Source organism: Phascolarctos cinereus, unplaced genomic scaffold, assembly GCF_003287225.1.
Source record: "Phascolarctos cinereus isolate Bilbo 61053 unplaced genomic scaffold, phaCin_HiC Scaffold_4;HRSCAF=312, whole genome shotgun sequence".
In the NCBI taxonomy this organism is placed as follows: Eukaryota; Metazoa; Chordata; class Mammalia; order Diprotodontia; family Phascolarctidae; genus Phascolarctos; species Phascolarctos cinereus.
The window spans coordinates 283,853,402-283,878,056 of record NW_027555847.1 but is presented as its reverse complement, the minus strand read 5'-3'; the positions used below and the strand labels follow the sequence as shown (position 1 = coordinate 283,878,056).

General features: G+C 38.2%; 1 protein-coding gene across 1 annotated transcript; it reads right to left on the bottom strand.

The window, feature by feature from the left end:
- Positions 1-992: 992 nt before the first annotated feature.
- On the bottom strand, positions 993-19,140 carry FEM1C (fem-1 homolog C). The gene is made up of 3 exons (XM_021009571.2): positions 18,758-19,140; positions 17,299-18,027; positions 993-5,653 (listed from the first exon to the last, which is right to left on the bottom strand). The coding sequence occupies exons 2-3, from the start codon at positions 17,840-17,842 to the stop codon at positions 4,344-4,346; spliced, it is 1,854 nt and encodes a 617-aa protein (XP_020865230.1). The 5' UTR covers positions 17,843-18,027; positions 18,758-19,140; the 3' UTR covers positions 993-4,343.
- Between the last annotated feature and the right edge of the window lie 5,515 nt (positions 19,141-24,655).

Sequence of the window (24,655 nt, the reverse complement as noted above, 5' to 3'; positions counted from 1 at the left end):
TTTTTAATATGAACCCCTTTTTCTGAGTTTAATTTTTCCTTTGGGTTTTGAGCAGACATAGCTATGAACTTTGCATGAAGACCAAAAGCTATAGGTAAACATTAAATATCCAGAAAACAAAAAAATATACACAACCAATATTATAGATTTTAAGAGTCTATTAAGAATTCACTTTTGAAAACAAACAGCAAGACATACACTCAAAAAATGTCCTTCCCTTAAAGCATGAAGTTTATCTGCAGACAGGGAAATGGTACTTCGATAAACTACTAAGATTTTTCTTGTGCTTGCTGATGTAAACATAATACTGATTCATCAATCTGGGAGAAATTCCTTTTCAAACATGCTAGAAAAATAACTGAAGAAATAGTAACAACGTCAGAGCACACAAGAACATACTGAAAGGGAAAAAAAGATGGCATTATTTTACTGGTCAAAATAAATAATCAAAAGGAGAAAAATCATAAAATCATCTATGCATCAACTGCTGCTTGGAGTTTGGAAATTCTGGCAAGTCTCTTTCTAGAACAAGTTAGGTATGACAGTTTGATCAGTAAACCTTGTCTAGAATGTTCAAGACAAACAAGCACTAAGACAATATGTGTGCACAAGGGTTAAGGAAATTAACTTCTAAGTCAATACAATTTTGCAGTGATAGGTAACATTTTATACTTCTAAACAAAATTAATACCAAGTTGCTTTTAAAACAATAGCAAGAATTGTTGTTGGGTTTTTTAAAATCCTTCCCCAACTGGCAAAAACGTCTCCTCGCATTTTTGTTCTCATTTCTGCAGCCTATCTTGGAATAAGGCTTGTAAAGAAATTAGGACAACACAATGCACATAAAGGTACTCTAAAAAAAAAAGGCAGCAATTGTTATCAGATGACAGTGAAGAGACTCAAGTTTCTGTTTAAACAAATATTCATTGTTATACTTTAAACAGACCCCAAACAAGAATGTCAATTCACATTCTGACAAGCATACACTTAAGTTTGATGTAAATTTTTAATTTTATTATGCCTCACAACATACATTGTGGCATGTCATTTTACCATTTTGTGACAATTCATTGGCTGTCATCTCCGAATACAGTATTGCTTTGGAAAGATACACAATGGGAAAACTGACAAAAGAGAGCTCTTGATTAGGAAAATAAGACAGAAAGGGTGGTTAATTATAATATTCTTCAAAGTTCTTTAGTATCTGACCCCAAAATGCGCCAGTCAATTATCCTATATTTCAGTATACAAGAATACAGAGATTATCCCATCCTGGGAAATTAAAAGAGCTAAAATCCTTGCATTCCAGGCTCTTATTTCTGGTAGACAACACAACTTTAAAGAGTTACTCTGTCAAATAGAATTTAAATATTTATTCAAAGTCACAGTAGCTGGGGTCTCTGAAATATTCAATGTAGTGTTAGATTAAAGGGCATCTACTTTTATTAATTTGAGTTTAAGCCCTTATTAAAAGAGATGAAAGAAAATGAGTATTTTTTAACTTAAAACCCATTTGCCCATATAAAATAAATTGGCATCTAGTTGAAATAATGGAAATTTCTACTTTTTAAAAAAAGGTGTCCAGTAGTAAAACTGAATGCCAATAGGTGAAAAAAGAACATAGCAGATATAGGGTTAACTTGCATTAACATTTTACACTATTTATTTGCACTAGACTTGACTCAAATCGGTATAATTAGCTCATACTAGGGATAAATTTAATAATTGGTAAAAAATAAAGATACTAAGTATCTTATTTTATTTGGTTTCACAATAACTTTTAACAATACCTTAAAAGGGCTTTTTCATGTGTGAAGGAACCTGACAACTCTGAATTCTCAAAATAAAAATTTCTTTTATGATGATACCTCAGTATATTACTTTGATATGTCAAACTACCTAGTAGTACCTTACTTTAAATAAGGAATTTTCATGTCATTACTTAAGAACAGTTCTAAGTTATCTATTGCTAGCAGTACAGAAATGCTACATTTTAAAGTAAAGAGTTATGGTTCATCTTTAGAGGATTCTCTGGTGTCCCTTACTAAGACATCACATAAAAAGGATAAGCAAAAGAGGAAAAATAGTAGAATCACTTTTTAAAAATCTGTTCATACCTAGCAAAAAAAGGGATGACTTTAAATATCATTTAACAGCTCAATTTAGACTTACTGTATTTGTCAATTGTTCTTTTTAAAAAAGTCACTCACACAGTGTAATAGGTTCAAACACTGAGTAGTACATGGTTTAAGTAAAAAGTTGTCAAAATATCAGTCCTGTATCACAAAAGGCAGCATACTCATTGGTGGTCTAAATTTTCATAAAATATACACCAAAGAACATCCCGCCCAAAAAAAGAATATTTAAATTAGCTAACAAGTGGGAGAGATATTCCTTTACTAGACAATCCAGGATGTTGAATAGTTAACTAATTAAATGCACAAAAGTAGAATAATTATTTAAGGGAGGGTGAGGAGAAAAAGAAAGAAGAAAAAGATTTTTTGAAAATGTGCAGGTGATCTCAATTATTGGCCACAACAATAACCCATAAGGTAATCTTTATATTACATAAACCCTTAAAACAAAATGTTGCCAGTGCCCTATTACCACAGGTCAACTGATTTTTCCCCCTCAAATGAGTGAGGAACTTTTTATTCAGAACAATTTCATTTTAAGACATCTGCAGTGATAAGCTATCAAACTTTATTCTGAATAACAATAAAGTGCTAAACAGTAATTACCTGAATTTTACACATTTGTATTTTTTATTTATACTCATACTTTTAAATCAAAAGAGCCCTTTCTGCTTCAATATCAAATTGTTGTGCACACATTATATACATTTTTTAAATATAGTTTTCAATAAGGGGCTAAGTAGTACTGCAACCTTCTTGTATGGCTGAAAAATAAAGACAAATCATGCAAGTTATCTTTAGGAAGTGTATTTAAACTTAAGGAAAAATGGGACACTTATTGAACCTTTTATACCATGAAATTATACCATTTACTAAAATATTATTATACTAGATGCCTAGGTTTAGATTGGCAAGCATCATGCCACTGACATGCTTTAGTTTTTTGTAACTAAGGAAGGCAATCCTTAAAAATAAGGTGATCTGTAATTTCATACTATGAATATCTATTTCTCATTAAACTGTGTGATTAAATTTGAGATAACTTTGAGCAAATCCATACACAATCACACAATTAGTACATGCAAAACAGCACTGGTGCAGCATGAAAGGTATGCCAGTTTTTATCTAAAGACTCTTTCCTTTTTGTTTCATGATGCAAGATGGTAGACAAATTTCATCTGGGTCAGTGAGTGACGAATAGGTCTCCCAAATTGAGCACATAATAATTTCAGTGTATTAGAGAAAGCAACTGCACAAACATCCCGAAAAAAAAGAAACCAATCAGAAAATCTTAGGCAACTGACATAGCTCCTTAAAAAAAAATCATGCTGTGAAGTGTTCTCTTAAAATAATTCAACAAACTCTTCAAAACAGTGGTTTGAGTTGAAGTTGGCAAACTGCTGCATAGAAATATGCTAACGTACAACAGTCATGTGTAAGCCAGTGCATAGAGAATATAAAGCACTTGTGGTAACTGCAAATGGTAAAAAGTCAATAAAGCTTGTACAACCCAGCAATGAATCATTACAAAAAATAAAAATAAAAACCAGAAATATTCAAGCCTAAGCTCCCTCTCTGTGGCTACTCCACCCTCTCTATCCCATCACTCCCCTCCCCCTCCCCCAAAAAAAAGGGGGAAGGAAAGGCAAGAGAACAGATGGGAAGGCAAGCAAAATGGGAGAGGAGGAAGGGAGGAGCAGAGGAAGGGAGGAGCAAAGGATGGGAGAAGGAAGAGGAAGAAACGAGGGAGGGAGAAAGAGGGAGGAAAGAAAGAAGAAAGGAAGAGAAAGAAGGGATAGGTAGGCCTGGATGGGAAGAAAAGGACAGGAAAAAAGGGGCAAAAAAAAATAGGCCTTCATTTGCTTTATATCTGCAAACCAAGAATTGTATAGAGACCAGTGAAAAATAGAATTCAGTCCCAAACACCCAACAGGCAAATAAAACAAGAAAGACAGGGCTTTGGCAGACAATTTTAGGAATTTGAAATATGGCATTACATTTATCAATAATCCACAAAACAATATATAGCATATTTATATTAAATATGGGGCAACCAATTCTACAAATCTGATGTTCATAATGCTTTTAGCCAACGAAAACACAATGTTATCAAGTTATATGAATGCTGGTGTTATCACAACAGTGCTCAAATATGAAACAACTGTTACCAATTCGTGCTTCAACAGTATTAAGAATTCAGTCAAATTATCATCTATGAAGTAAAACAAAGTTCTCCAGCTTTTCTGGGATGTGCCCTTTGTAATATATGCTATGATTCACTATGACACGAGCAGCAAGACATTGCAATGTTGTATGATTTATGGGCTGGATCAAATTTTTAGCTATTTCCTTCTCATCCAACAAATCACTAGCAGTTTGTTTGTGAGAGTTTGTGGCATCAAAATGTGAACCTGATTTGATAAGGAGGTTCATGATGTCTGGATGGTTGTTAAGTGCAGCAATGTGCAAGGGACTGTTGTCATCAGAGTCTCTGACATTCACATCAGCACCACATTCCACCAGTACTGCAGTAACTTGCAGAGACGGGAATTTACAAACAGGGTATCGACCTACACATGTGGTATTCTTGTCCACAGCCAGATGAAGAGGGCTAAAGTTATTCTTTCCTCTAGGGTGCAGCTTAAGAAACTTGTATATAGTCTGCTTCTTAAAATGATCCTGTTCTGGAGTACAAGGAACTTTTTCTAACAAACAAACTAAGTGCAAAATGATGGAAAGGGCTTTATTCAACTGTATTTGGTCAGGCAGACACTGAGTTTGTTTGATAGCTCTATCTATCTCAAGGACGCTTTTGCACAGTATACCCATAAGATCATCAAATGTAACAGTGGTTCCCAATAAGCCTTTTGCCCTATCCTGCAGCATGAAAGAGAATAGCTCTGCAAAAGATAATAAACTACTAGCAGTCATTGGGCTTAAGGGATCCAAATTGTTCTGCTGCATATCCAAAGCATATTTCCATAGATTGATACATCTTTTGAAATTTCCAGAGTCTGCATAGACAGCACCTCTGTATCTAATATAATAAGATGTATCTGGGTGAGAAGGACCAAGAATACGTTCTCTAATTAAGAGAGCTTGCATTCTCATCTCATCAGGGTCAGCAATAAGGTTTTCTAGTTCTTCTGCACTGTTCACCTCCTTGGCATAGTCATAAGCCATTATTAATGTCTGTGGTACAGGTTTGCTGATGATATTAGTCCTGTCACTGTACCTCATGTCCATTGCTCTTTTCCAGTATTTCAAAGCCCCAAGTAGATCTCTTTTTTTATCTACAAATGTAGCTCCCAAAAGTTCTAAGGCATTAATACGTTCTGTCTTGCTAGTCTGTGCATGTTGTGTCAGAAAATCCACAATATTTGTGTGACCTGTCACACTTGCTGATAGAAGGGGAGTCATTCCATAGCCATCCTTTTCCATCTTGGCACTATACTTAAGAAGCATTTTCATGATGTCCAAACTTCCAGATTCTGCGCAATCATGTAGTGCAGTGTTTCCTTAGGAAAAAAGATAAGGAAATTACATATCTTTATGGATAAATAATAATATATATCCATTCTACAAGTTTAATGATGAGAAAAGTAGTTTGCTCTAATAGACACTAAAAAAATCTGAACATATAGTATGTATAAATCTGATTCCAAATATACTCTGAAAAATTAACACAAAATTGCCATACTATAAGGGGTTTAAAATTTTTCTTTCTATATAAAGATACTTACTGTTCCTGTTCTCTCTCTCCATCATCATCACTTTTATTTTCCTTCTCTTATTAATAGTACAATTATTGGATGACCTCAAGTCTGGCCAAACAAAACAGATTGGGGGTGGGGGTGAGGGTGGAGAGTAGTCCATATTGACCAATACAGTAAGAACCAAAGAAAGTGTTTAGAGTTCAGATCCTGTTTAAAGAGAAATATGCATTTATACAGTACTGTGTGTCAGGCACTGCACTGAGCTCTTTACAAATATTATCTCAACTGATCCTCACAACAACCTTGAGATAGAGGTGCTATTATCATCCCCATTTTAGTTAAGAAAATTGAGACAAAAAGGCTGTGACTTGCAGGATCATAGAGCTAGTCAGGTCTTCTTAACTCAAGGGCCTAGCACTCTATCCAGTGTACCACCTTTTGCAGGTACTCAAATAAAGAATTAAATACTGTATATCTAGTGAAATTATGCTGCAATTTAAAAAATATGTGGGCTATTTAACATCATTTTTAAAGGAGATATTGAAATATTTTTACATTTTTCATTGTTATTTAAGTATTTACCTTTTTTAGATGTTCCAATACTAGCCTATTTTCCCCTACAAATAGCTTAAAATTGATGGATGTTGGTACACTTTTAAAAAGTTTGTATGAAACAAAACTAGAGGAGAGGGGCAGCTAGATGATGCAGTGGAAAGAGCTCCAGGCTTGAGTCAGGAGGACCTAAGATCAAATCCAGCCTCAGACACTTGACCCTCGGATTGCCTCAACAAAAATTAAAAAAAAAAAACTAAAGGAGGAGGGACTTGCAGCCAACCATGAATATTAGCTTCTATGTTGTTGTTTAGTCATTTTTCAGTTATGTCCAACTCTTTGTAACCTCTTTGGGTTTTCTTGGCAAAAATATTGGAGTGACCTGCCATTTCCTTCTCCAGCTCATTTTACAGGAAACTGAGGCCAACAAGGTTAAGTGACTTGCCCAGGTTCACACAGCTAGCAACGATCTATGGCCAGATTTGAACTCAGGATGAGTCTTCCTGACTCTAGGTCCATCACCCTATCCACTGTGCCACTCAGCTGCCTAGGAATGTTAGCTACCTGACTTTAATGAACACTTTATGTAATGCAATCTTATTGTGCTATAACACCTTTTGTTCTTCAAAACTCAATTCTCCTTTTTTTAGGGATTTCAATGTATCATTTCAGTGATAGAGTCTTTACAAAGGGAAAATAAAAACCCACAAAACTCTTCTGAATTTCATGCTTGTTTGGGGTTGCAAAAGTAAATGTATAATGAATCTTTTATTTTTCAAGTCTTTTATATGTAAAGCTAGAGGGGAAAAAATACAGCACAATATTATTCCTCCTTTTTGCAAAGAAATACAATGCACATAGCAAATATGACTGAACAATCAAGCAACAAGCATTTACTAACCACCTACCATGTTCCAGGCACTTTGCTAGGTATATAAAGACAAAAAAATAAAACAAATTAGAGTGGACCTATAGAAAGTCATGCTCTATTCATATGAAGCCTGGCTTCTTAGAAGTTATTAAGTACATAAAAGTTAAGTTCTATAAGTTATCAATTATATAAAATAATATATAAATTTAAATATATGAAATAAAGAGATTGGCTTAATGAAGCTCTAAGACCTCTCTAATTCTAACTCTTTGATTCTATGTCACTTCCCTGCTCAAAAGTCTCTAATGACTCTCCATACTCCTCAACATATTTCAAGAATTTATGAAGTACACAGTGAAAAACAGCCTCACCTTACCCTCTTAATTTTTTATCTCCCTATGCTCCTCAGTGTGAACCCTCAACTCTAACCAAGCTGCCTCACTTGCCCAAGAATACCATTCACATTCTGGCTTCCAGACTTTCAATGTTTTCCTGTGCCAGAATTCATTATTCGTCTCACTTTTCATGTTAACCTTTTCAAATTCAACGCGTCCTTGAAGATCCAACTCAAGTCTCGTTTCCCTCCAAGGGGAGATTCCAAGAGTATATTCCAGGCTAAAGGGAACAGCCTATTCAAAGTCACAGCGATGGAATAAAATAACACATGGTAAATGCACAAAAAAGTTAAAAAGTGTTCTGTAGGTCTCATGGGGGAAGATTTTGGAAGGCTTTCTAGAAGCACATTTGCAGTGGTGAAAAGTCAATAGGCAGAAAAGACAATATTCTAGGCACAGAGAACACCACAAATGGCAAAGGAGGCAGATTCAAGTGCGGCTTGTACGGAAGACAATTAGATGGTTCCTTCAAACCTGACCTAACTCTTTTAAAGCTCTGTAACTGCATTCACTGAAGAATTTATGAAGAGCCTAATATGTGCCAAGCATTGTACTAGAAGATGTGGACACAAAAACAAATTAAAAAAAAATAGCCCCTGACTTCAAGCAATTTACATTCTATCAGGAAAATTAAACCATATATATAGTTAGTGCACCCCTGTATACTCAAATATACTCAAATAAGTAATATAAAAACTAAGAAAATACAAAGTAATTTCTGGGGGGAGGGGGCAGAGGGAGAGGGCAGCACAAACATCTGACATAATCAACACAAGCCTATACAGAAAGAAGCACAAGTCAATTCTAGTAGAAAAATAAAACTGTTAGGAGGTGAAGATGAAAAGGAAATTCATTTAGGTATGAAGATGAGAGATGTAATGTCTGGGAAATAGCAAGAAGGACAATTTGGTACCTGTTGCTTTAGCTAGGCTAGGTTGCCTCCCTTGTAGGTGGCACTGGGTAGGGATCATTGGCCCTTTCTCCATAAGAACTGCTTCCCTGGATAATAGTTGTGAGGGCTGAATTGGAAGCATAACTGTTCTGGGTAGGGTTCTGTGAGGTCATGTGACAATGTGCCAGTTGGTGGTAGTTGGACAAGTCCTCAACAAACATTTATTAAATGTCTACTATGTGCCAGGAATTTTGCTAAGTGCTGGGAACACAAAGTCCTTCCCCCTTCTGTGCCCCCAAAAAACCGTGCCTGATCTCTAGGAGCTCAGAGTCTAATGGTCAGCAATTATTGCTGGTGATGGTAAAGAAGGTAGGCACCCTTCCCATCATGACTTATTCCCACTGATGGCTATAGGGGCTAGGTTGGAAGGTCTGTTGATTTGGAGGGCACTGCTATTATTAAATCTCTTGGACTCAGGGTCCCAGGAGATCTCTATTAGCATCTGAGGCAAGACGGTGGTCAAGGTGGTGGTTGATTTGACTTGCCTGGCACAATCCTACATCTTGTCTATTCCCCAGGAGAAAAAAGAAGCAAGAAAATAAGTGTTATAAAAATGCAGGGAGGAAAGAGTAATCATTTGCTAAACAACACTTCTATCCTGAACACAACATATACATAAACATGATATATTTTTTAAAATGAGGGGGGAAATCAGGAAATACTTTATGTAGAAGGTGGCACTTGAGATGATTTTTGAAGAAAATTAGGGACTCTAAGAAGCAGCAATAAGGAAGTAGTACATCCTAGGCATGAGTGACAGCCTGTGAAAAGGGAAAGGTTTAGGAGACAGAACGTCCTGCCTGAGGAACAATTAAGGCCATTTTGTCTACAAGTGTTTTAAGGGAAGTTTATATAAGGTAGGTCAGGAGCTAGATGGTTATGGACTTTAAATGTCAAACAAAGGAGCTTGTACTTGACCTTAGAGGTAATTCAGAGTCACAATGGGTAGTTGTACCAAATCAGGGAGTGACATGGTCAGATTTTATGAATCTCAGTTGAACATCTATGTGGAGAATAGACTGCGGAGGGGAGAGACTTGAGGCAAAGAGACTAGGAAGCTACTCCAAAACTCTAAGTAAGAAGTAATGATGAGGGCTTGAACCAAGGCATAGAACAGATTCAAGACCTGTTGTGGAGGTAAAAATTAACAAGACTTGACACCTTTCTTCAATTAAGAATGAAGGAAAGGTTTAGTTCAAAATGAAATGTCGAACTGCTACTATGAAACAACAGCATAATTATTCTTTAAAATCAAAGAGATGGATAAAATCAAAGATGGATAGCTACTAGGGCAGCGGATAGAGTGCTGTGCCTGGAGTCAGGAAGACTTTTGAGTTCAAATCTGGATTTGAAACCAACTATATATCTCCACTAACTTATATATGTCCACCAATTCAGTCCAGAATTTAAAGTTATAAAAATAAAGCCTTATATTCAGTTGATCTATTTAGAAGGTTTACTGATAGTACTGTATACATACTGATCTCTTAGAAAAAAGGTATATACTCTTGTTGTCTCATGGCCACCCTGGTCCTGATACTGGTTCTTGTTTGGAGAGATGAAAAGGCAATGTAGAAGTTAGGTGGCTTGTTGGATACAGCATTGGGCCAGAAGTAAGGAAGACCTGAATTCAAATAAGGCCTCACACATTTATTAGCTGTGTAACCTCGGGCAAGTCACATAACTTCTGTTTGCCTCAGTTTCATCAGCTGTAAAATGAGGATAATAATAGTACCTACCTCCCAGGTTTGTAATAACTGTAAAATGATTAGCATAGTGCTTGGCAGAGATTAATGTTTGTTCAGCTGTATCTGACTCCATATGGGGTTTTCCTGACAAAGAAACCGGAGGGCTTTTGCCATTTTCTTCTACAGTGGATTAGATTAAGTGACTTGCCCAGGGTCACACAGGTAGTGAATGTCTGAGACTGAATTTGAACTCAGGTCTTCCTGAATCCAGACCCAATGCTCTACCCACTGTCCATGTTGTCATTTCTTTTGGCACTGTAATATTCCATTATATTTATATACTATAATTTGCTTAGCTATCTTCCAGCACGAAGACCCTCCTTCCCCTTTCCTGCCTTAGTTTCTAATTTTTGACTGCCACAAAGGGCTACTATAAATATTTTTGCATATGAGTCTTTCCCCTCTTTCTCTGATTTCCCTGGGTTTTTGGTATCACTGAGTCAAAGGGTTTGTGTAACTTAATAACCTTGGAGGCATAATTCCAAATTGCTTTCTAGAATGACTAACCAATTCACAGTTCCACCTGGCACAGAGTAAATGATATATGAATGTTGGCTGTTGTTGTTGTCACTATTATTATTAACCTCTACCTCTTTAAATTATTTTTCTTTTTTTTTTCAGCTCTTCTGGTTTGTTTGTTTTTTAAGAAATATTTCATTTCCCTTGATAAGCTGGAAAGCTGAAAGGTATTCCTCAAGCTCATTTACCTTCTATTCTGAGAAGCACCCTGGCCTGCACTTTCAGCAATTATAATTACTTGGCTATGGTGGAAAGACTAAATTTCACACATCATTTGAGTCACTGCAAAACTCTCCCTCCTCTCCATATCCTTCATGCTTCCCAAATTCCTATCTGTGGTTTTACTCAAAATTTTTAAAACCTTCAAAACCTTCATAATTGCTTCATATGTCAATGAATAATCTCATTCATTTCTAGTGAAAATGAAAAATGGCAAATCCTCTCAAAGATAATCTAGCACTGCACAAACAAAATCAATGCAGCTAGACTATGAGGTAAAAATATCTTCACAGAAAATAGCTGACAAAAGTCTAATATCCAAAAATACACAGGGAATTGATATAAATTCCTGAGAGCCATTCCTTACAGAGAAGAAATCAAAGGTCATGAAAACAGTTTTCAAAAGAAGAAATGAAAGCTATTAATAGGCATATATAAATCACTAATATAAGAAATAGAAATTAAAACAACTTTGAAGCTTCATTTCACACCTATAAAACTGGCAAAGATAAGAAAGTAGAAATGGTAAATATTGGAAGGACTGTGAAAGACAGACACCACAGGAAGAGCTGTGAACTGATCTCAACTATTCTGGATAATAACTTGAAATTAGATAAAAACCACTTAATTGTATATAACCCCTTTGATTCAGCAATACCACTCTCAGGCATATAACTCAAGGTCAAAGGAGGGTATCACATACACAAAAAGTATTTATAGCAGCACTTTCTGTAGCAGCCAAAATGAATAGCTGTTGATTGGAGAAATGAGGATTGTGTCTATATAACAATAGAAGGATACGAGCAATGTAAAAAATGATAAATATGAAAATCCTGATAAATATGGAAAGACTTGTATGAACTGACATCCAGCACAGTAAGCAGTACCAAGGCCAACATGATGATCATAATAATACAAAGGAACATTATCAAACATGGGCAATGTACTTATTGGCTTTGCTTAACTGTAGTTTTCTGTGACAAGGGAGGGAGAAATGACAAGGATAAAAAAAACAAATCAATAAAAATTTGTAAATAAACTGACAATACACCAAACGAGCAAATTTAAATAACTATAGCAATCTAATAATGTTTCAAATCCTATCCTTTCCTAATTCACCTCTGTATCTCATCCTGGCACACTCCTTACCCTCAGATAAGACAGGTTCTTGCTTTTCAGGAAAACTGTGCTCCTTTTATTCTAAGTAGCATCTCAGGTCCAAGTAAACCTAGTTCATACTGATTTAAGTCAGGGGTTTTTAACCTTTTTTGTCACGTACCCCTTTGACAATCTGGTAAAGCCTAACAACCACTTATGATACATAAGATAAAATACACAGGAAACCAATTATATTGAAATATGGTTCTCAAAAAGAACCTCTGTTCTAAATGGTTGCATCATTTTAAACCCCTAGCCTTTCCCTTGCTACCCTCCCTAGTTCTCAGAAAAGGGTATCAAAACTAGCATTCTCTCAGACACTGTCAAATTCTGGCCACAGAATATTTTCATCACTCCTCGAGGCAGCTACATTGTGCAATTTAGTTCAGTTCAGCAAACATTTATTAAGAAACTACTATGTGGTTCTGTAGATTTATTCTTTCAGGTCAGTTAGTATTTATAAGAATATTGAACTAGGAATCAGGAAACCTTAGTTTTAATCTTGGCTCTACCAACATCAGCTATGTATCCACGGATGTGTAACCATGCTTTCTAACATTAAATCTTAAGATTTAGAATTGAAGAGACCTTAGAGATCATCTAGTTAAAACTTTTCACTTTACAGAAGAGGAAAAAAGGCTCAGGGAGGTGGAGGTATCTGCTTTAAGTTCACTGACAGTAAGTTGGAAGAGTTGGGATTTAAATAACGGTCTACGACTCTAACTCTATTGTATTTGACACTTAATAAATGGCTTTTTTCCTTCCTTAGCCCATTTGAAGTGCAGTTATGCAATCAGTAAGTGTTTTACAGTAGGTTTTACAGTGTTACTATACTGATAGCTTGGGGAAGTGATATAGATGTATCTTATGCAATTGGATTTTCTTTTTTTTTTTTTGCTAGGCAATGGGGTGACTTGCCCAGGCTCACACAGCTACTTAAGTGTTATGTGTCTGAGGCCACATTTGAACTCAGGTCCTCCTGAATCCAGGGTCGATGCTCTATCTACTGTGCCACCTAGCTGCCCCTGCACTAGGATTTTAGCATTTGACAAAGTCCATCAGAATACACTTATGAACAAGATGGAGAAGAAATATAGTTATGGTACTAAGTTAAGTGGATTCACAGCAGGCTGATCTTTTCTTTGACAACTGTTGGAAATTTACAAGAAATTTACAAGACATAGGGCTAAATTCATATAAAAGCCTGCTCTTAAGTTACCACAAATAGAATGGGATATACCTGGTTTAGCAGTAATTTGTCAAAGCTTTGTAAGTTTTAATTTACTACACGCTCAGCAAAAGTTAAATATGATAATGGTTGCCAGAACAATTGTACTTTGCTGCCCCATATGGAGGCATTCCATGTCTTCTGGGCCTTGGTTTCCTTATCTGTAAAATAAAGATAACAGTATACAGAGTTGTTGTGAGGACCAAATAAAAATTATGTAAATTAATTTGGAAACTTTAAAACACTAAATGGGAGCTATTATTTAAGTTAATGTGTGCCAATGCTTAGTGATTATTTGCCCTTATTATTAAAAAACGATCAGTTCTAATTTTGTCAGTTATCAATTATCAATAACTCTTAGGAAAAGAATTTATGTCTTTTAAATTAATAAGAAAAAGTATTTTTCATTATACAAATATACTGTATAAACAACATTTAAAAACACATGTACTCTTGGAAGTCTACTTGCCAAGACTCACAAGAACTATATAAATACAACCTCCACCTTACACAAACACAGCAATTGGATAATATTGGATTATCTAAATAACTGGAGAAAAATTCATTGCTCATGAGTAGGCCAACCCAATAAAATCAAAAGAGCAATATTATTTATTAAAAAGAACAATATTTACTTATTCAGTACCATACCCATCAAATTAACAAAGAATTACTTTTATAGAGTTAGAAAAAAAATCTGGAGGAAGAAAAGATCTGTTATTTCAAGAGAAATAATGGGGGGGAAAAGGGGCCTAGGAGTACCACATCTCAAACTACATCACAAAGCAGTAATCATGAGAAACAGTTTGGTACTAATTAAGAAATAGAAAGCCCAGATCAGTGGAACAGAGCAAGTATACAATATACAGAAGAAAACAAGCACAGTAACCCAGTGTCTGATAAACCCAGTAATTGGGGTTGAGAACTCACTATCTGACAGAAACTTCTAGGAAAACTGTAAATAAAACAGTTTGGTAGAAACTAGGCATATTTCAAACCGCATACCAATACTTTAAGCTCCCAAGGGGTACCTGATTTAAATATAAAGGGTGAAATCAAAAGGAACATGGAAGAAATTCCTTGATAGGGGAAGAGTACATGATCATACAAGGGAGAGAAAGGATCACAGAAAGCAGACAATTTTGATCACATATTTGATCTGATTCTCTTATTTCTTTCCATTCTTCTTCATTCATATTCAATGAGTTGCCAAATCTTACCATTCTACCTCCACATCTCCCACATCCAACCCTATCTACTCCCTCACTCAGTTCACCCACTTACATGGTTTATGCTTTCCCTGACACAAGTCCCTCCTCCCCACTCCATCTTCCACTCGGCTGCTAAACTGATATTCATAAAGCACATGTCTAAAACACTACATTGCTTAAAAAGCTGAGGCTTAAAAAAGCTGAGGATCCTCTGTTGCCTGCAGGGTACCAAATATAAACTTCGGTTTATCATTTAAGTTCTTCACCATTTGGCTCCAGCTCACCTTTCCAGTGAAACTATTCTGGTGAAACTGACCTACTTGCTATTCCTAGCACTGACAGTGTATAAAGTGTTGGATTTGGAATCAGCAATTTGGTGCAAATCCAGCCTCTGAAACTATTAGTTATGTGACCTTGGTCAAGTCATACAAAACTCTCTGAGCCTCAGTTTTCTCATTTGTAAAATAAGGATACTAATAACAGCAGGATTTTTGTGAGAAGCAATAAAGATAATACATAAATCTTTAAGTACTATATAAATTCGAACTATTATTAAACACAACATTCCACTTCTGATCTCCATGATTTTGCATAGGTTGTGGCTCATGCCTGAAATGTACACCTTTACACCTTCCTTATTCACAGCACTGTGTCCTGAGTGCCCTAAATTTCTTCACCCAAAACAATATTTGCCCTAGCTTTTTCATGCGTTTATCTTTGTAACTAAATATGAACATCAGATGAAAATTAAACTGAAAAAAAAGTGTGCTAGATCTTTAAAACTGAATTTTAAGATGGAAAATTGTATCCAGTATGTACTTTTCAGCAGAAATAAAAGTTACCACTTCCAAAGATACTGATTGTGGAAAATTTCATTTCTGAAAACAATAAACAAGTGCAAGTAGTAAAAGTGCTCTGTGCCTCAAGGGCCTAAAAAGAAAGTAAACCCTTTCATATAAAGGGCTATAAAATGTTATTTAAACAATAAAAACAAAGAAATGGAAGAATAAACAATGATGAAACCAAACACCACAAGGCAGGGTTAAATATTGCTTAATATGGCTTATAATTTAACAGAGAAAAGTGCTGACAATACTAGCTATTTATATTAATGGCCCTTGCATATTTTTATTATTGCTGTAACTGATTTATAAAAACACTGTAAAAGAAAAACAAAGAAATATGGCGTTAGATTCCATATTGCCAAAATTATCTATCAAAAGCACGTGCCATTTTATCAAGAGTCTATGATGACTCATTAAAGGACATTTTGTATTCCTAGAGTGTTACAAAAAGTCCTTAATGAGTCATCACAGATTCTTGTATTCCTAGAGTGTTTACAGAGCAACTAGTTAAATAGAGCAACAGGCCTAACATCAGGAAAACTACCTTCCGAAGTTCAAATCTGCCCTCAGACACTTTATTAGCTGTGTGACCCTTGGCAAGTCACTAAACCTTGGCTGCCTCAGTTATCTCATCTGTAAAATGAGCTGGAGAAGGCAATGGCAAACCAGTCCAGTATCTTCGAAAAGAAAACCTCAAATAGGGTCACGAGAGTTGGATATGACTGAAACAACTGAGCAACCACAGAGTGTTACAGATCATATTTTTGAGCCCTCCAAAAAGTGCCCCTAACTCTACTTCTTTCATTTAAGATCACAAACTTTAATACTACTTCCTGTAACTTTTCACATCAACATGGTCACAAGTAAGTAGGGATGATCTCTTAACATTACTGAGTTTCGACTAAAAAGAATGGTAACATTATATCCAAATATTTTTAGGTTCAAAGCAGTCATTACATGAGGTTGGCCAGAAACCATTTATGCACTATTATACAAACATTTTCTTTGAGAAAAAATAAGTCCTTCAGCATCAAAACGTGACTCAAAGGTTTTCTGAAGCACTTTAGGTAAAAGGACTTCAAAGCTAATGCTTGTTTAAAATGTTATCTATATATAATTATACAAACAAGCCATTCTCTGAAAAAATTAGTGGTAGCACGCTTATAACTTCAGTGCACATCCCATATTTTTTAAGTTGAATGCATAACAGAAAAATCCACTTTAAGATTTTTCTAGCTTGCCACATTTAATAAATATTGTACAAAAAAGCATTTTAAAAGAGGCATACAATAAATATGTTTTTAAAGGAAAGATTCTCTTCTTCCATTTACAGAAATTCTCCAATAAGATCAGTTTACTAACAACAATTTCCTGCAAAATATCATATCCTTCTTTTTGGGAAAAAATCAAACTCAAACATTATATATAAATAAATAATTTTTTTGAAAAGCTACTTTTGGTACATTTACAAACAGAAAACCATAATTTATCTGAATAGATTAAAGAATACAGCTGATTAAACTATATCTTGTTATCTGTAACCTTGGGCAAGTCATTTGACATCTATGTACAAGTTTACCCAACTACAAATTAAAAGACAATGCTTATCATGGAGGTGTTATAAGGCAGTTTTACAAGAGGATCCAAACAAGAGAACACCTGGTAGTCAGTCAATACTAATTAATACCTTCAGAAAAGGTCTAAATTGTAACCACTTAAAAGTGATAAAAATACAGACCTTGAACTTACCTTTAACACTTTTTCTATTAACATCAGCCCCCTTTTCAAGTAAATACTGAGCAATTTCTTTATGTCCTTTGTAACATGAAATCATTAAGCATGTATGACCATGACGGTTTGAAACTTCCAAATCAGCTTTATGTTCCACAAGGTACTTTACTATTTCCAGGTGACCGTCAAAACAGGCAGCCCTAAGAGGAGTTGAATTAGTCAAAGTTGTGTTGTTGACAGATGCTCCATGGTCTAACAAAGACTGGACTACCTTCAAATGTCCTGCTGCCGAAGCTGCCCATAAAGGTGGAGCCCCCTCAATGGTCTCACCATCGAAATTCACAGAGCCTCCAACCTCTATGGAGGCACTGCACTGCTCCAGAAGGTATTCCACCATGTCAAGGTGCCCATATCTGGCTGCCATCAAAAGTGGAGTGGCACCATTTGTTTTTTCAGAGATCAACAAGGCCACTTCCTCTTTTGATTTGCTTGCCAACAACTTGGCAAGAAGGCGCAGCTTGCCATCCCGAGCTGCATTAAACACTGCTGTCTTTAGATCCATTTATGTCCAATTGAGTCTGTCTTGTTTATCCTTCAGGAACAAGTTCCTGCTTCACTTTATGGGCAGGGCCAACAGCTGCAGGAACCAGAGTTCAATGACAATCACTGCAACCCAGTACGTATACAACCATGAAAAATGTCTGTTGTCCCACCGCCTTCCAACATTTGGCACCCGAGATCACCAAACTAGAGAAGAAAGATAAAAGGTTATTATATTTGTATTTCCCACAAATGTTAGGTTTTCCCCAAAATAATGGTTCCTGTGACAACTATGAGAAGTTCTATCTTTTAGGAGTGACTTGGTTTTCTTAAATACTCTTCCTAAAAGCTCTTGTTGGAGACAAGATTATACCAAGTTTGGACCCAGTACGGCATCGTAATTGGTCCATTTTATCGTTTCTGCTTTCGGCTCTCAGCTTCCAAGCTTCTAATTTCGCAGTGCGTTTGCCCGCGGCACAGGACAGGGAAAGGCAACAGTTGGGGTCCTAGTGAACTTTTCACTTTATCTCCTGCAAGAACAGCCAAGGGCTCCAATTCCCGAGTGGGAGGCAGGGATCGGGGCAGAGAGAAAACGAAAGGTCCGAAGACAACCAGGCCAACTCCCGAAAAGCGAGTCACAAAGCCGCTCGCCCTCCACTTCCCCGCGGCTTCCTCCGCCCCGGCCTCCTCCAAACCCCGACTTCCGCTCCCCTGGGACCCCGAGCGCCCCCACCCGAGGCCCCCCGCGGCTTCCTCCAAAGCCGCAGGTTTTCCCACAGGACCCGCAGCCCCGTCCGCCCCCCCCCCCAGGCCTCACCCTGGGCCTGCCCGCTCCCCCTCCGGGGCTCCTTGCCCGCGCCCCGAAACCTGGACCCTCCCAGCGGCCGTGCCCCGTCCTACGTTCCTCGGGGCCAGAGGCGCCACGGCCGCCACCCACCTGCCCGGGCCGGCCTCACGCCTCTCCGCCCCGTAGCTGGGTCAGGTCTCCAGCCGCTCCAGCTCGGGCCGCCGCCGCCACCCCCTTCAAATGATAACCGTCGCCCTGTCGGCCGACGCTGCCGGCGCTGCCCTGGTCTCCTGCGCGGCGTCCAGCTCCTCCATGACCCGCAGCAGAGGAATTCCAGCCGCCCCGCCGCCGCCAAAGCGAACTGGGTTAAGCCTCCTCCTTCCACTCCTCAAGGTGCCGCTTCAGCAGCAGCCATGGCGGATGTTGTAATGGGCTCCAGGCGGGGGAAGCCTAAAGTGCTGGCTCACAGCGCTGACGCGACAGCCGCGCCATTGGGTTAGGAGAGGGCGGCGGCGGCCGCGAGCAACCGCCCTGGGGCCGGCCTGGCGCGGAGCGCGGTGGGCGGGGGTAGGGGAGGCGGAGCGAGGGGAGGCGGAGCGAAGGAGGCGGGGCTGGAGAGCTCCGGGGGCGGGGGGGGCGGGGGGGCGGAGGGAGCGGAGGCCACGTGCTTAGCCCGGGCTAGTCTCGCGGGTTCTTCCGGCCTGGGGCGCGAGGAGAGAAGGGCGGGCCGGGATCCCAGAAGGCCCGACCGGGAGGAGGAAGCACCCGCTGTTACCCCCGGACCTTTGGCTTCGCAGGGTTTTGTTGGTGGGCATGATAGCTGGCTTTTCTTCCTTCCATCCTCTTTCCCTCCTGCATAGAGATTACCGTATATAACTTCCGCCCCACAGAATGTCCCAGAAGGGCTAGCTGTTCTTTTTTGTCTGTCAGGCACCTAGTACTTCGTGATTGATTAGGGAACTCCCGGTGTGGAAACTCATGTTGCTGCAGATCAGCCATGCTTCTGTAACTTAGAGGCATAAAACTGGAGCTGGAGGAGGCCTCGGGCTCTGGTGTCCAGCCACCTCCTTTTACTGATGAAGAATTTGAGGCTCAGGAAGATTAAAAGACAATAAAAGGTCTCCATTTTAAGTGTCATTCATATATACCTTGTGGGTGAAAGCTATATACTTTTACACACTTTTTTAGATGAATAAATTATTGAATTACTGAAAAAAAAAGATTAAAAGATTTGCTTGAGCTTACACCAGCAGTAAACTTCGGAATAGGATTTGAATCCAGGTCCTTCGATTCCAGTCAGTGCCCTGGAATATATGCCATACAACAATGCTTCCTATGAAGTATATCCCGCAAAGCATTCCCTCAACCAAATGCTATAATAACGCTACCAACCCTACCAGAAATAAAAGTTACTTTGTCAATAGTGCTAGAGATGTAGGATGGTATAATGGATTGGTTTCAAACTTTACTACTTGGTTTTTGAAGCTACTAGAACGTCAGTGTGACCTGGTGGCTAGTTAACTTTCCTTCCCTATCTTTATCCCCTGCTGAACCAGTTCAGTGCCACCCTGTCCTCCCAAGTCGCTTGTACTCCTAGTGAAGGCCCTGTCTGGCTAAGCCTCAGCTTTGCATTTCTCCCACTGTCCGCTGTTTTGATTCCTAATCACCGTCACTGCTCTCTCCTGGTTTTCCTGTTACCTCCAGGAGCAAATACAAGATGCTGTTTGGCATTAAAAGCCCTTTGTAACCAAGCCATCTTTGTAGTCTTAAACCTTACCACTCTCCATGTACTTACCTCTCTTCCATACATTGACACTGACCTCTTTGCTGTTCATTATACAGAACGCTTCGTCTCACAACTCCAGCCATTTTCGCTGGTTGTTCCCTCCAGCCCCCACTCCCATGCCTAGAACTCTTTCCCTCCTCATCCCTACCTCCAGCCTTCCTTCAAGTCTCAGCTAAAATTCTGCCTTCTATAAGAAACCTTTACCAGCCCATCTTAATATTAGTTCTTTCCCTTTAAAAAGCAAAATTGAGCAATTCATTGTAAGTATGAGTTGAGGAAGAGTGAGAAATCAAGGATAATGACAAGATTACAAATAGTGGCGCTTATAACAATAAGAGGAAGTTTGGAAGAAGGGTGGGTTTTGAGGAAAAGTCAGTAAGTTCTTGCCTTGTTGAGTTTAAGGTATCTCTTAAGGTATCTTCTTTCACAAAAACTGATTGGCCCCAACTACCCTGATGAAATATAAAGATCTAGCTAAGCATAGTCACCACCTCTCCGAATTAGTTGGTGCCTGAGACCACATGAGTCACTGTACTCTGATGACCAACTGACCAGGCAGGTTTCCAAATGGAAATGAGGAGGGTCATGACCAAAGAAGCTAAGTGCCACTGTATCCTTGTTGCATATCCTTGCTGTGATAGGGCAAAGCAAACTTCCTCCTTTGTTAAATGTTCAGTACCTTCCTAGTGCCTCATTTCATCCCATCTTTGAACCTGAACTAAGAGGGCTTTGGCTTTTGAGCCATGCCTATAACAAGAGCTGCTGAAGTCACTGAGAGAGAATAAAGGAGCCTAGGACACAGTAAACAAATATATACAAAGGAAGCTATATAGAGAAGAAATGGGAAATAAAAGAGTGAAGGCACTAGAATATATTAAAAAAATGAGATTTTGGTTGATACTTAAAGCAAGACAAGGTAGTCAGTATACAGGTGGAGTTGAGGAAGAAGAATATTACAGACGTAGGGGACAGTCAGAAAAAACACCTGAAGCCAACAGATGGAGTATCTTAACATCCAGGAGGCCTATGTCACTGGATTGAAGGGTAGATGTTAGGGAGTAGGGTATAAGAAGACTGGAAAAGTAGGAGGGAGCTAGGTTATGAAGTGCTTTTAATACTAAAAGAGCATTTTGTATTTATCCCTGGAGGTAATGGGGAGCCACTGGAGTTTGTTGAGTAGGGAGGTGGTATGATCAGGCCAGTGTTTTAGAAAAATCACTTTACTGGCTGAATAGAGAATGGATTGGAGTGAAGAGAGGAATTAAAAGAGATCAGTTTCATGAAAGTTTAAAGAGGAGAGGTTATCTAGGAGGACAGGATGGTCAGCATGTCAGACGTTGCAGAGGAGTCAAGAATGTGAGAGCATTGGTTACTTTGAAGAGAGTAGTTTCAGTTGAATGCTGAAGTTGGAAGCCAGGTTGCAAAGTGAGTAGAAGGAGGAAGTAGAAGCAGTGAATGTATACGTCTTTTTCTAGGAGTTTGGATGAGGAAAGGAAAGATTTAGGATGATATTTGAGTGTCTAATGCAGTATTTTTTTTTAAGAATGGAGGACATGAGTATTTTTGTAGATAGCTGAGAAGGAACAAGTAGATAGGGAGAGACTGAAGATTAGAAAAATTAAGGATGATTTTAGGGACAGAAGGAGGGGATAGGATCAAAAGTATATGTAGAGGGATTGGCTTGGCAAGCAGAAGGGCTATTTTATCAAAGCTTTAAGCAATGTACACGAGTTATTATTATTATTATTATTTTAGTGAACCCTTGATAATGCTGCCATGATACTTATTTGCCTGTCTAATTATTCACAAAACATCTGTCCTATTTGGCCAGTAATTAATGCCAAGCTTACCATTTTATGGTTTTCATACTATTTCTTATATAAAGAACAGCCAAACAAAAAATATCCTTGGAAAAAAATAACTTTTTCCTATTATATTATCAACAAAAAAATATTTCTCGCTTGTACTGCATAAATGATATTTCTAAAATACATGTTATGATCAAAATAAAGGTAAACTGAGGCACAAAGTTCTGAGCATGATCAATTTGTTGACAAAGCATGAATTTGCCAATAAACAGAATCTCACCTTCCTCAGCAAAGCTAAGGCCCCCAAAATAGGCTTGCATTCCTTTTTTACAGACAAAAGGAGGAACATCCAGAAACTGAAAGAAGGCAGCCTCATAGATGGGGAAATACGATTGGTTACAAGGCCGGTAGCATCATAGTGTGAGGAACAATATGATAGACTGGAAATTAGGAATGAGAGGCTAGCAACAACTCCTCCTTCCATGCTGTCTCTATAAGAAATGTTCATTGTTTGAGTCCACCTGCAAGGACAGTTTAGCAAGAGTACACCAGACGACCTTGGATAACAGATCAGATTTCCTGGTGTCCACCTGCATCCTTCAAGGATAACAGAGTTTCTGGAGGCAAGAATAGAACAGTGACAGACTTAACTCAGAGACAATGAATTATTTACAGGAAGGCTGAATCTCTAAACTTAAATCTGAGACAAAAGAGACACGACTTAGGTAGTTATAAAAATGTCTGGTGATACAGAATAGAATCAATAAAAAAATAGAATCAATCTGATTATCCCAATTTTCAGTTTCCCCCTTTGATCAATGGTAAATATTTCTCCTATAGATCACTTTAAGCTAATTCTATAAGATTTTTAACATAGTCATCTAGTCTGGGGCTACTCTAGAGCAGGCTTTAACACTGTAACTAAGGCAAAGAGTACTAAGACAATGAGTAATAAAGGCCCATTTTACCAAAGGTGGGTTACAGATTATTTCCCTGCAGCCAAGTGAACCAAGAAGAAGGATTCCACCAAGGGTCACTGGAATTGGATAATTGTGTTTCTGCTACAAGTTGCTGGATTTTATGAAGGTTCGTTATAATTTCCCCTGAACAATTAATAAAGGAACAACAGGATTGATTAATCATAGCACAAGCCCCTTCCTGAGCTTCAGTAAGAATGCCTAAGGTCATTTGATTTTCCAAGGCCATTCCAACTACTGTGAATCTATCTCAATCTGGAAGGAGGAGATGGATTCATTTGTGACCTGGGCTAACTTCTCAGTCTCAAGGGAGAGATTTTTAGCTGTTTGTTTTAATGAAGTGACTCCTAAAATGGAAATAGGGACCAAAAGAATTTCATTCTGTTTCCAAGTTCCTTAACAGGGTTTGGGACTAGACCTACATCCCCATTAAGTTGAGTCTCTGCTCTTTTGATGTTTATGCTACCATGTGCCTCAATTGCAGGTAGACTTTTTTTCCACCAGTCCTATGGTGTGATTAAAGACTGATACTGGTGAGACCATATAGGCAATTCTATAGACCAAACTGGTTTGAAGGCAGGGAGGAATAGGCTTTATTTTTACAAATAAAAAACTGGTCTGGGATCACTAAGCCCCATTAAATTTTGGAAGGGGAAAGTTTATGCCCACCATAGGGCTTTGCCAAAAACCACTGCCTTTTATAATATTGGTTCCTGATTTCATCCACTCAAACCTAGCTAGACTCACTAGTTAGAGAAACATGCAGAGGTCTGTGGTCATTTTATCACAAATGAATGGATCACCTTTACCAATATTAGGAAGGATATTAATGCAGTTATCTCTCTTTCCTAAATCTTAAGTAGCACGAGGGCCTTTTTCTTTACACAGAAGTGGAAATTTGGGAAGGGTGTAACAACTTTTAACAAAATGGCCCTGCCTTTAATAATACCATGAGACCCACTTAATTTAAGAGTGATTTGGTTTTTCCCGTGGTGGATGAAGGAAATGGCCTTTGGACCTTTCAGTACCTTCTGATCAAGAGTATTAAAAATACAGGTGGCTAAAGCAAAAGGTATAAAAGCCCCATTTAAAAGGTGGGTGGGGGGAGTGGCATACTCTGAGTGATAAATGTCTTCTGGCTAGGGAAGGATTTCCTTTTCAGTAATAGGAAAAACTTCCCATGGGTCAGGGTCTCTCTGGTGGATATGATGACAAATCCAACATCCATGAAATCCAATAGTGTTAAAGTGGTATAAAGTATGTCCCACTTTCCCTTGGAGATTGCTAATAACATGAAGTCTTTTCCACTCCTCTCATGGAGAATGAACAGGAGAGGAGAAGGCTATGAAGGGGTTGAGAGTTAACAAAGCAAAAACATTATGAAAGAGTATGAGGAACATGAGTGCAGTATATACAAGAGTCCTTTTCTCCAATCTTGATTGCTGTTGGGGTAGTCATCAGCCCCTGGAACAGTCTT